Source organism: Pyrus communis, chromosome 9 (assembly GCF_041283825.1).
Source record: "Pyrus communis isolate YQ-2024b chromosome 9, ASM4128382v1, whole genome shotgun sequence".
Lineage (NCBI taxonomy): Eukaryota > Viridiplantae > Streptophyta > Magnoliopsida > Rosales > Rosaceae > Pyrus > Pyrus communis.
Genome location: NC_142573.1, coordinates 8,276,851 through 8,290,730, shown reverse-complemented (window position 1 = coordinate 8,290,730; position 13,880 = coordinate 8,276,851). Strand labels below are relative to the sequence as shown.

Genomic DNA, 13,880 nt, shown 5'->3' with positions numbered 1-13,880 from the left:
TGAAATTTTTTTTCTCATTCAAAGTGGTCCTTTTTTTTTTAATAAAGGAGACCAGCTGCAGTCCACCTATAGGTTGAAATTTTTTTCTCATTACCTAATAATGGAATTGGATCCCATCCGGATCCACTTTGTGGGGATCCTAGATATCTTCACATCTTAATCATTAATCGTGTATCGTGTGATCAGAAATCATTTGACTTTTTTTATTTAACATTAAACACAAATAGTATTTGACGAAAACTGACCACACGATGTACGATAAACGACTAAGATGTGAGGATCCTTAGGATCCCCACAAAGTGGATCCGGAGAGGATCCTCTTCCCCCAATAATATTTTTGTTCTTTGCCATTTTTGAGTTGTGGTATCCAATTTGTTTTTGGCTTCTGCCAAATAGGTAGTATTTTCTTCCAATCCAATCATAAACCCACAACAATCAAAATTAATTAATTACACAATTAAATAAAAAATATTTAACCAAAAAAAAAAAAATTAAATCAATTGGGAGACAGAGACAGAGACCGAGTGAGTTTTACAGGTTCATGAGCAACGATGTAAGGGTAGGGGGAGAAGAGAAGAAAGAGGAGGGGAGAAAGAGGAAGGCACAAACTTTTTTAATGAATAAAAGTTTGCTCGACGGACCATTTCGTCAGGCAACTATAAGGAAGACGTTGAGCAAAATTTTTGTCGGTAAATTTTTTTACAGGTCATTGTGGCCTTTGTCGAACAGCATGAAAACTTGGCTAGACGAAATGGGTGTCGGGTAAAGAATTCAAGCCGACGAACCTATACTTCATCAGACAAATCTTCACAAATTATACGCCATTTTTTCTATTTTGGTGCCAAAAATTTGTCCGATGATATTGTTCTTGCCCTACAATATCCTTCTGCCACGTAAAGATTTAAAAAAAAAAACTCTAAATATTGACCAGCTTTGCTCGATCAACTGCATAATTCGTCAAATAAAGCAGCCTAATCTGACAAAATGTGGTTCGTCGGTCAAATTTCATATTGCAAGGATCATTTTCTGGTAGTGCGTTGGAGTGCCATTGTACCAACGAAGGTCCACACAGTTAAAGTTCGTGAAAATGTTGTGCTTAAAAATCATGTAAGTGAATATGTTGGCATGCGTCCATGTTATACCAAGAGAAATTCATCCCATCCTTCAATGAGTTCTCTAGCTGGGGTCATATCAGTCAGAGGCACATTAGACCATCTTCAACTCTTGAATTAAAATCTAAAATTTTTAGCTTAGAAAATTTAGGTTTTAGCCCAGAAATAGTTTTCTGCTCCAATCCTTCTACCCTAAATTTTTTAGCCTGAGATTATTAAAGAATAAATTTAGGCTAATTTTTTCTTTTGAAGTAATTTTTTTTAAAAAAATATATATATATACACTATCATAATTTAATTTTATGAACATTTTAACCTAAAAATATTTAAATTCCGATAAATATTAAAAAAAAATCACTAAATTTTGGTGAATTTTGAGTTAAATAATTTTTTTAATTATTTTAGCCATTGGATTTAAATTTGGGCCGTTGGATCTTTTTTTACCGTTAGATTTGATTATATTCGATCTCAGCCGTTGGATTCAATAAATACTGAGAAACATGCCCATGTGGGTGGGGTCCCGCTGGTGGTGCCCACACCATTTTCTGGGCTAAATCCTAGGAGGATTTGGCTTTTGTTTGATTTTTAGCTTTTAGCTCGCATATTTAGCATGAGTTGGGTTTGGGAAGAGGAATAAAACCTAAAAAATATCACTTAGTTCAGGATTGAGTTTGGTCTTAATACCCCTATGAACCATACTCGCCAATGATCATAATTTTTTTTTTAATAAGCAATACTAGAATAATTTATATTAAATTACGGGGCAAGAAATGCGAAGAGGGGACTTGAAGTGCAAGAACAAATATTTTAACCCAATGAGCTACAAGTCATTCACACTAATAATCATAATTAAGATATGTAATTTTCGTTGGTCAATTTTTAACCAAACAACTCATACGTGTGAGTAGAATTCTCTATTCGCATATACGAATTGTAAAAATGCATATATTTAAAACTCGCACTTCATCAAAAGTCAGAACTCAATCTACCGTGGATGACTTTGGCATTCTCCATTTTTATATTGGTTGGACACATAGTTAAACAAAGTGGAATGCAGGATCTATTAGTGTAATTACACTAGTGTATCTGCTAAGTTATATGATAAGCACAAACTAATTAAGATTGAAACGTCATGTATAGAAACCGTTAATGTCCTGGCAACTATATATGCAGAGCGTTACTGGAGAAAGAACACTCGTAAGATATGGTTTAATCTAATTGACCAGAAAAAAAAAATCTAATTAATCAAGTTCCATGTTACCAACCAAACCAAACCCCTCACATCACGTCACATGAACTATAAATTTTTCAGTGTGACCATCACATGATGTGGTACATCATGTGTTTCTATATAAATGATGGGTTATGTGTGTTAAAAGGTTAATAATTTAATAATTAAAATTTTCCACCACTTGCATAAAAATACGTGGGATACCATCTGTATTCTCGTCACAACTAAAAATTTCTCCACATGAACTTTGTCTAATTAATGCAAGGATATTTCTGCAGGTTTTAGTACGTGTTTAGATGGGATTGGAGGAGCTATTAAGATGGGGATTATTAATCATTTGAGCCCAATCTTCCTTTATGCATTGACTTAGCTACAAAACATGCCACTTGGGTTTTGTGCTCCCAGACTTCATGGTTTAAGAAAATTGTGGTTGTTCATTGTTTGATTTTAACTTTAATGGTGAAAGAAAACTAACGTACAACAAAAAAGTTAAATAAGCATACTGTCTAATTAAAATTAAACTGTGAATGACTATAATTTTTTTGAACCATATTGATCTACGGGAACAAAACTGTTCATGTATATCCATTTGAGATGAAGGCCGAAGGAAAGGGAAATGGATCATCTCTGGATCCCTTCCTCCTAATCCATTAAGTTCGGGGATCTAGATTATTGAAATTTGATCCAACTACTACAAACAGGGACTGACTTTAAAAATTATAATAATTTTAGTCGATCAAATTTCAATGATCCAAATTTCCGAACTTAATGGACCGTATCCCTTTCCGAAGGAAAGGACCAAATCTAGCAGCTATGCATGTGAGTTTCTATTGGAAGTATTTTGCGACTTAATTGATTGACAACTTCCTGCCAATGAAGTCAACCTGATTGGGACCAGTGGAATCAAACAAGCTCCTTATAAATTTATTGCTGATTACATTTTGGGACCTGTTACTGTTAGCATTCAGTCAACGGTTGTTTAAGGCAAGAATTTTGTATTGATTATATTGTTTTTTAAATGGACAAAGATTACGTGAGGTACCTACCCTTGGTTTTTTAAGTGAGGACTATTACACTTTGAAATTCCACGCCTGTCCCTCTTTCACTAAATTTACTGATAATAAAAGAAAGTGAATGAAAATGATACAAGTGGGAGGACTCTGTAAACTAACCTATATCAATCTATAAACTCTGAGAGAAACATGATCAAAGAGAGAATTCTTGAGATTTCTTAGAGAGGAAAAAAGGAATATTTCATTCACACTAACTGACTTCTTTCTTACAAACTTAGTTTTTTATACAAGTGTAAATCTTAACAACAATAACAGCTTACAAGATAAGTTATCTTTGTAATTGCCTATGTAATCTACTGACAAGTGGCAATCTCTCATCCATTGATCCGGTACTCCTAACAAACTATGCCAGGACCCACAAAGACAAAAACCATCAACAAAAACGATAATAAGGACAAAATGAAATGTCACAAGCATGATCAAAGGCTATAAAATTTGGAACCGTAGAGCCCTAGTAATAAGCATAACTAAATGTCACAGATAAAGCTAAAACATCTACAACCTGATTTCCTTCCCTATAAGAAACCATGAGACCACATTATGAGCCTTAAAAGGATAGTGAATAACCAACATGGAGTCTATTTCAATCAATAAATATTTACAATCTCTTAGCCAAGCTATACGCACAACCTCAACGAAAGTAAGAATTTCTACAGCAACTAAAGTTACAAATTTTGTGTTAGATGTGAAATCACCAAGTGCCCCACTTTTCGATGAGCAAAAAATTCCCTCAATTCCAGCACGTTCATTGGCACAAGACCCATCGATATTAATCTTGAGTCACCTAGCCATTGGCAACCTCCAGATGACTGGAATAAGGGATGTAGACTTGAATAATGGATGGAGCCACAATAGAAAGCAGCTAGATACTCAATAGTGAGAAAACATGCAACGGTGAAAAGCAGAAGCTATCACTCGAAAAACACACAAGAGTCAAGTCACGAAACCTAACTGCTAGCCAACACTTCGCATAATCCAAAGAAGCAAACTTGCCCTCAAACCGAATTTGATTGCGAAGAAACCAAATGCCCCATATAAAAGTACAAGCCACTATAATCCAAAGTTTTCGAATAGAACAAGAAACTTGTACCACTGACTAAATTATTAGGGAGGGATGACGGAAAAGCTCCAACAACCAAGACCAAAGACCCACAGTCAAAGAATTACCTTCTTACTTTGTAATATAGCATATTGTAAGAGTAAATTGTAGACTTTGTTATCATATATATTGGATGTTTTAGAGTTTATCGTTAATATTAAGACCATTTTTCAAATGACTTCTAACATTTTTTTTTTTTTAAAGAACTTTGGTCTCCGACCTAAAATTTTGAGTATTGGGCCCTAAACTTGTTGTAATGTGGAAACGAACTAACCAAAAAAATCATTACTCTACCTTATAACAAGTTTGGGAACCAGTACCCATTGATTTTGAATTCATAAACCAAAACTCAAATGGCCAAAATAAAAGACCATTATTCCAATTTTCTCTTATGCGAAATTTTGAAGAAAAAAAAAGGTTACAAATCCTTCTCTCGTCGAATGAATTTAATTGTTAACATCTTCATCCTTAACTCTTTACTGATGTTTAAATATTTCAGCTTAAAATTATACAAAACTCTCACGTGTGGAGCACAAAGCACTTTCAAAGAGATGATTTTAAATACTTTCATAACTATGCACACAAAAAATTATGTCAAAATTCAACATTCAAATTTTTCACATAAGTCGTGAGCTACTCGCTTTTTTTCTTTTTCTTTTTCTTTTTTTTTTTTTTTTTTTTTTTGTCGATTTTATGAATTTTTACAAACACAAACATAAACTTAATCATTTTCTCCAGCACTGTAAGCAAAAAATTTTGTTTTTAAAAAACCGGGAGCATATGTTAGATATGTAACACTGTGTTACTTTTCAAATTCACAAAAAAAAAAATATATATATATATATATATATATATATATATATATTAACTAAAGTTAAGTGAAATGACGCATGTCAATTGATTAGGTGTATGGTGAGCATACACCATAATTTATGATGGTGAGCAAAAATGCACCCTCAAACCCTTTTGTACCACTTTATAAGATTGGCTGGGACAAGCTCTTCCACGATTAATTCATCTTCTATCTTTGATGTGGACAAGTGTAGAAGAGAAGCCAAACACTAACTTGGAGAAGCGTAGAGGTTGATATCCATTTTTTCAATCAACATGCGCTAAAATCTAGTTATCCAATCCAATTCAATCCTAAACACCAAACAAATCCTTAGGACCATGCATGGGCATAAACCTTTTGAACACAAAGTTCAAGTTGGCCAAGATGGAAGCAGACACGCAAAGGCAAATAGCACTATCATGTATAACTATGTCTCATGTAATGGAGTTCCAAGCACACTGGCGATGAACAAAAAAAAACCCGAAATTACACTGAACATACGTTTCGACTGAGTTCCCCTTCTCAACCGCAGGGAATTCATATATCATCATCAAACGCAACCTTATACCATTGTACAGAACTCCATACCAACCTACTACTTTACTTTCTCATTCGTTTCTTTCCCATCCTTCTTTTTGTTCTCATTGTTCCCATCTTTCCCGTATACCTCTTGATAATATTCTTCATCGTCATAGTATTCTTCGTCATCGTAGTATTCTTCGTCATCATCCTCATCATAATATTCTTGTCCATCATCACTGTCCACGTTACCATTTTCCAGCAGATATTTTTATCCCGACTGCTGCCCTCGTAAACTCTCTTGAATTCGATCTCTGATGGTTGTCCCCTGAAACAATCCCACACCAAAATGATTGAGACACTTTTTCTTGTAGAAATATCAGTCTAATGTAATTGGTAATGCAGATATTGTCTTTACCATTATACTTGTGCGAGTAACAGTTGAAAATTGCTCATTTAACCTAGTCCACAAATCTTGGGAACTGGTACTTCCAATTGCACATGACAATGCTGCAGGTGGCAATGTCGCAGTAATCAGCTGCATCAATGCCTTGTCATGCATCTTCCTAAATTGTATATTCATCAGAAACTGTACGGGTTGAATAATTGCAAGAATCAACCTTTGAATCCCCATATTGAGTCACAAGAAACTGATTAGGACAAGGTGTTGACCCATCCACAAAACCAGCAATACCGTGCTCCTCAAGCAACAATTGCATCTGAAAATGCCATGGCAAATAATTGGAGTCATCGAGCTTCAAAGGAACAGAGGTTGAAACTGATGAAATCAAGGATGTAATTGGGGATTGTAAGATCTGTAATTGCGATGCTGTCACCATTATAGCAGTTGCAAATCAAGAACCGAGAGAAAATCTTTCTGAGTACTTCAATCAAACACCTTATGTGCAGAGAATCGCACACACAGAATCACAGAAATGAGAAGAAGACAAAACCTTAAAAGCAAAATTTGGCAACAAAGGGTCAAGAAAATATACTAATATAAGAGATCAGCAAGAGTGCGGAAGCAAATCACCAAGGTCAATCACCTCTAGCTGTTAAGCTTTCTCCGGCGATGAAACCATGTAAACCAACCTATATCAATCTATAAACTCTGAGAGAAAGATGATCAGAGAGAGAGAGAGAGAATTCTTGAGATTTCTTAGAGAGGAAGAAACGAATATTTCATTCACACTAATTGACTCCTTTCTTACAAACTTAGTCTTTTATACAAGTGTAAATCTTAACAATAATAACAGCTTACAAGATAAGCTATCTTTGTAACTGCCTATGTAATCTGACAAGTGGCAATCTATTAGTCATTGATCCAATAATCCAAACAGACTTTGCCAGGAATCGCAAAGATAAAAACCATCAACAAAAATGATAATAAGGACAAAATGAAATGTCACGAGCATGACCAAAAGCTATAAAATTTGGAACCTTAAACCACTAGTAATAAGCATAACTATCTGCCCTAGATAAAGCTAAAACATTTGCAACCTGATTTCCTTCCCTATAAAGCATTTGTCAAAGCCGCCAAAGACAATTCTTTCAATCCACTATAAGAAACCACGAGACCGCATTATGAGCCTTAAAAAGATAGTGAATAACCAACATGAAGTCTGTTTCAATCAATAAATGTTGCCAATCTCTTACCCAAGCTATACGCACAACCTCAATGAAAGTAAGAATTTCTACAACTAAAGTTACAAATTTTGTGTTAGATGTAAAATCACCAAGTGCCCCACCTTTCGATGAGCGAAAAATTCCCCCAATTCCATCACGTTTGTTGGCACAAGACCCATCGATATTAACCTTGAGTCACCCGGCCATTGGCAACCTCTAGATGACTAGAATAAAGGATGTAGACTTGAATAAAGGATGGAGCCACAATAGAAAGTGGCGAGATACTCAATACTAAGAAAATAGGCAAGGGTGAAAATGAGAAGCTATCACTCGAAAAACACACAAGGGTCGAGTCAAGAAACCTAACTGCTAGCCAGCACTTCGCATAATCCAAGGAAGCAGACTTGCTCTCAAACCAAATTTGATTGCATAGAAACCAAATGCCCCATATAAAAGTACAAGTTGCTATAATCCAAAGTTTTTGAGTAGATCAAGAAACTTGTAACGTTGATTAAACTATTAGAGAGGGACGACGAAAAAGCTCCAACAACCAAGACCAAATACCCACAGTCCAAGAATTACCTTCTTACTTTGTAATATAGCATATTGTAAGAGTAAATTGTAGACTTTGTTATCATATAATTGGATCTTTTAGAGTTTATCGTTAATATTAAGACCATTTTTCAAATGACTTCTAATTTCTTCTTCTTCTTCTTTTTTTCTTTTCTTTTTTCTTTTTTGCGTGTAAGTAAAAGAATTTGCCGAAATTCAACAATCTCATCTTTTACAAAACTATTAATCATGGTTTTTCATTGGTTATGCGAAAGAGCTTATTGGAGCAGTGATTCATAAACTTTGGCCCAATTAGAGCTTTGGTCTCTAACCTAAAAATTTGAGTATTGGGTCCTAAACTTATTATAATGTGGAAACAAACTAACCAAAAAAATCATTACTCTAAATTATAACAAGTTCGGGAACTGATACCCACTTATTTTGAATTCATAAACCAAAAGCTCAAATGACCAAAATAAAAGACCATTACTCCAATTTTCTCTTATGCAAAATTCTGAAGAAAAAAAAAATGTTATAAAACCTTCTCTCGTAGAATGAATTTAACTGTTAAAATCTTCATCCCTAACTCTTTACTGATGTTTAAATATTTCAACTTAAAATTATACAAAACTCTCACGTGTGGAGCACAAAGCACTTTTAAAGAGATGATTTTAAACACTTTTGTAACTGCGCACACAAAAAATTATGTGAAAATTCTACATTCATATTTTTCACATAAGTTGTGAGCTACTCGAGTTTTTTATTTTTTTATTTTTTTTATTTGTCGATTTTATGAATTTTTACAAAAACAAACATAAACTTAACGTATCATTTTCTCCAGCATTGTAAGCAAAAAATTGTGTTTTTAAAAACCAGGAGCATATGTTGTTGGATATGTAACACTGTTACTTTTCAAATTAAAAAAATAATAATAAAATAAAATTAACCAAAGTTAAGTGAAATGACACGTGTCAATTAATTAGGTGTATGATGAGCATACACCGTAATTTATGATGGTGCGCAAAAATACACCCTCAACCTCTTTTGTACCGTTTTATAGGATTGACTAGAACAAGTTCTTTCACAATTAATTCATTTTCGCTCTTTCACAATTAATTCATTTTCTATCTTTGATGTGAACAAGTGTAGAAGAGAAGCCAAACACTAACTTGGACAAGTGTAGAGGTTGATATCCATTTTTTCAATCAACATGCACTAAAATCTAGTTATCCAATCCAATTCAATCCTAAACACCAAACAAATCCTTAGGACTATGCATCGGCATCTTTTCAACACAAAGTTCAAGTTGGCCAAGATGTAAGCAGAAACGCAGGGGCAAATAGCACCATCATGTATGACCATGTCCCATGTAATGAAGTTCTAAGCACACTGGCGATGAACAAAAAAACCCGGAATTACACTAAACAAACGTTTCGACCGAGTTCCCCTTCTCAACCGCAGCGAATTCATATATCATCATCAAACGCAACCTTATACCATTGTACAGAACTCGACCTACTACTTTACTTTCACATTCGTTTCTTTCACATCCTCCTTTTTCTCCTTTTCGTTCTCCTTTTCGTTCCCATTGTTCCCATCTTTCCCGTATACCTCTTGATAATATTCTTCATCGTCATAGTATTCTTCATCGTCGTAGTATTCTTCGTCATCATCCTCATCGTAATATTCTTGTCCATCATCACTGTCCACCTTACCATTTTCCAGCAGATATTTTTCTCCCGACTGCTGCCCTCGTAAGCTCTCTTGAATTCGATCTCTGATGGCTGTCCCCTGAAACAATCCCACACCAAAATGATTGAGGCAGTTTTTACTTGTAGAAATATCAGTCTATATGTAATTGGTAATGCATATATTGTCCTTACCATTTTATGGCAACCTTCTTCAAACATCTCAAGAAATCCAGCAACCCAGCGATCAGCATTTTCAACCCATTCATTACGATGCATAGCAACAGTTTGAAACTAGCATACAGAGTCAGAAATCCACCAGTAAGAAACATAAACAATTATTGGATGGTGAGAAGGTAAATTTACAATATAGTAATTAGTATACGTATGGTGATGGCTTAATGCAAGAACAAAAGTAATTTCTCTCAGATCGGTAGAAAGGAATCTATTACTTCAAGATAAGAACTTTCGTTCATGTAAATGTACGTGTGTGTGGGTTTGTACATGAAGACTGAATGTCATAAGACTTCTTTAAGTATACTTCAAATAAGGCACCCAAAAATGTTTACAGTAGCCAGTAGCTAGCAGTTTTGTTCCTTCAGCAATCCTACTGCCTAATTAATAAACTGTCTTTAAGTCAATTTGACAATCTTGCTTTATTCGTTAAGTAAAAGTTCAAAACACTTTGACATTGTTTTTTTATTCGGCTTACATGAATAATATGGAACTGGAAGCTAAGACCGTAATATTCATCTACTTCCTCGAAAGGAGATTGAAGAACACATACTGCAGTGACTTCATGACACTACCAAGAAGAGTTTGGGAACTAGACATGGACTTTGGTAAAAGAACAGGAGTTTCCAGCTCTTTAAAGAAAATGCAATTTTAAAGGCAGTGTTAAGAACTAAGAATCTAATCAAACAATAGGGCAATGAAGTCCCAAGATTTCCTCTGTAAAATGCCAGTTTGAACCCTCAAAACCTCCAGGGTCATTGGCCGTAATCCAAAGTCAACATGATACAACGAAACCAGCAATGAAATTCATTATTATGGCTGTGGTTATGGCAACCCAAATATACTATACAAATGAATTCATGCCTAAATCATCCCTCTTCTTTCTTAATCTTGGCAATCAGTAAATTATGATAAGAAGCTCAATTAAGTCCATGCTCATTCTCTCATTACATCCTGCAATTACAGCACAACAATATATTGTAAAATGAGAAAGACATACCTTCTCTCCAACTTTTTCTTGATGTTCCTTCACTTTCTCTTGTAACTTCTTCAATCTCAAGTTCACCCTTAATCGCTTTTCCTGTTTATATCAAACAAAATCAGAAAGATAAGTTTTTTCACCATGGAAAACTTGCTGTCTCAAAAGATAGGTCAATTTGGAACAAGAATCAAGAACCCACAAAACCATATTACATAGTAAGAAAATAGAAACTAAAAAACCAAGAAGAATCTTGCCTTCACGAAACTAACACCAAGCTCTTTTCTTGTATATCCACGATCCAAGTTACGCAACACATACTGGTTATAATCTTTTACAATTCTCATTATAATGTCCGATGTTGAAATTCCATCAGTTCTCTTTGTTTCCTTAAACCTTCCCACGGCTTTGACCTATAAGAAAGGAACCACTCAACGGATTATAGGTTAAGGAAAGAAGAAAAATAAAAACAAAAGAAAAGTACTTTGTCTCGAGCTTACAAATTCGTACACATCTTTCCCAGCTCCACTTGCATCAGCATAACTGTACAAGAAATGCAAAGTACAAAAGAATTCATAATAAATGTCACTTGTAACAAATCTGCACTTACTTTTTAAATCTATTAAGATCTAAGATATACCATGTATTTTAAAACAATGGAATGCTAAGAGAAACATACTAGAGAAATAGAAAAGAAAAAACATACAAGCAAATCTGAAGAATTATTATTATCGATACAAATACTATTATTGTTCCAAAAGTAAAAGTCACCAAAACAGCATAACACTGGAGCTCAAAGGTGAGAACTTGGATAAAGTGTCCTTACGGTAGAGAGTCATGGGCTACAAAGTCAATCTCATGCTTGTCAAGAAATTCTTGATTGATCACCCAAGGTGCATCAGGAATGACTTCATCTACCCACCTGCAAACAAAACACATATTTCATGTTCTTGATCACATAGCTCATAAATTATGTCATTGTGTCATTAATACACATTACACACATGCATATGGAGTGTACAAATCATGGCTTTAAGTACAACTCTACATATCTGGAAAACCAATATTATATGGAAAAATTACGATGTGGAGAGGGAGAAGAAGTGAGAGAGGGCATCCATACTTGCAATGGCGAAGAGATTCATAACGTTCAGACTCTGTCATGACAGTTTTGCCTTTGAACTTGTGAGTGGTTTCATCATTACAACAACCGACGAGGAGATAGGTGTTAGGGAACCTGAAATTGCAATTCGAACTCATAAGAAAATGTGTATAAGCATGGCACAAATCAATGTCACAAGTTAACAGCAACAAAGACATAAAATTGGAGAAAGAGTACCAGAAAAACAACCAGATAAAAAGCTACGCCCGACACCGTATGTCTCGGTTTCTAGTCCTGATATAGTGTCTAGAAAGATAGCTTACAAGTTTTAACCAAGGAACCATCTTTGTAATTATCCAAATACTTGAAGATTTATATTCCATACGAGCTTATGTCTTATATGAAACAAATAAAATTAACCAAAATGAAAAAGCATGTATGCATACAAAACAAGATTAATCATCAGATATTTGATCAATATACAGAGCAGAAATCAATGAAGAACAAAGCAAATTTCACAGCATAAACAAAATAAAAGATACCCAGATAACAAATAACACAAAAGCTACGAAATTCATGAAAAAAACGAAGTAATGGTCGGAAATAAGAGCAACCCAGATTTCAAAAGCGAAGAAAAACACAGAATCAAAGCAACATACAGCAATTGTAAATGATGAGTTCGAATTCGAGAAAGAGAGAAAGACTGACGATTTCTTGGCCTGCTCGAGCGAGCGAGCGTGGCCGAAGTGGAAGAGATCGTAGATCCCATCGGCGTAGACACGAACAAGGCGGTCCGGCTGATCGGCGGGGTTGGAATTCGAATTGGTACTGCCGTTGCTGGTGCCGTTAGTATGATTGGGCTCGACCTCTGCCATCCGAATCCACTAAGAAAATGGAGTTTGGGCTTTTAACTTACCAATTTGCCACCTCCGCCACTACCACCGCGACCTCTGCTGCTTCCCTCTCTCTCCTCACCTTTCACTCGCTGTCTATATTTGTTGTGCGTCCCCTGGTAAAACAGTACAACCTCAGAAAATACGCGGTAATTCCGCGTGCCCTTCCTATTTGTCTTTACTTTCTTTTTCTTCTGTTTTTTTCGTAGCGGCAAAGGACATAGAGGTAAATTTTCTTTTTATTCCACATAAAGTGAGGCATAGGGATAGGATCCATGATCTTGGTGTAAAGTTAAATTCTATAGCATCTTTCAAAAATGGATGCCTATTTATTTATTACACGATCGAGGCATTACGTACGGTCGGGGAATTTAAGTGGTATATGCTAATTTTAGAATTTTCGAGAAAAATATTAGTAGCGTTGTGAAGGTAATCTAGAGATGGAGTTGGAAATTCTTGAGACGGAGTTGGAAACTGAAGAAAGAATGGGTACTTGTTAAAGTTCAAGATTTTTGTGTCACAAATTAGGTTAATCTTTATGAAAACGTTAATTTTGTCTATTTATATTGCTTTTATGAATAATGAAACACTCATTTATACAACGAAAAATGATAAAGAGATTTTTTTTAAAAGTAAAACTTTCTATGAATTATTTGTCACCTTATGTTTTTTACATAATATTTTATAAAATTGACACGAAAATTGAATTATGAAAATGGTAGAAAGTTTTTGAAAAACTCCACGTTTGAGTCTCTTATCACTTCTCTATACTAACAAAGGATATAAAACACACAGAATTTAGACGTGAGCGTGAAAGAGAAAACAATTGAAGTGAGGGAACACTTAAGAATTTAAAAAGAAATTCGTAAGTTTTGCACAAAGACTAGTAAAACTATTTTTTCTTAAGAATTTGAGACGGCCACGTACCCCCGATCAAGTG

The 13,880-nt window shown here is 34.7% G+C and overlaps 1 protein-coding gene and 1 long non-coding RNA gene across 2 annotated transcripts; both read right to left on the bottom strand.

Annotated features, from left to right (window-relative positions):
• Positions 1-5,979: 5,979 nt before the first annotated feature.
• Positions 5,980-6,420, bottom strand: LOC148694180 (uncharacterized). The gene is made up of 2 exons (XR_015966581.1): positions 6,285-6,420; positions 5,980-6,194 (listed from the first exon to the last, which is right to left on the bottom strand). It is a non-coding gene; the product is annotated as an uncharacterized LOC148694180 (long non-coding RNA).
• Positions 6,421-9,213: 2,793 nt separating this feature from the next.
• On the bottom strand, positions 9,214-13,105 carry LOC137739634 (choline-phosphate cytidylyltransferase 2). Its single transcript, XM_068479275.2, has 8 exons — positions 12,756-13,105; positions 12,069-12,182; positions 11,772-11,867; positions 11,446-11,488; positions 11,203-11,358; positions 10,967-11,047; positions 9,928-10,026; positions 9,214-9,835 (listed from the first exon to the last, which is right to left on the bottom strand). The coding sequence occupies exons 1-8, from the start codon at positions 12,920-12,922 to the stop codon at positions 9,563-9,565; spliced, it is 1,029 nt and encodes a 342-aa protein (XP_068335376.2). The 5' UTR covers positions 12,923-13,105; the 3' UTR covers positions 9,214-9,562.
• Between the last annotated feature and the right edge of the window lie 775 nt (positions 13,106-13,880).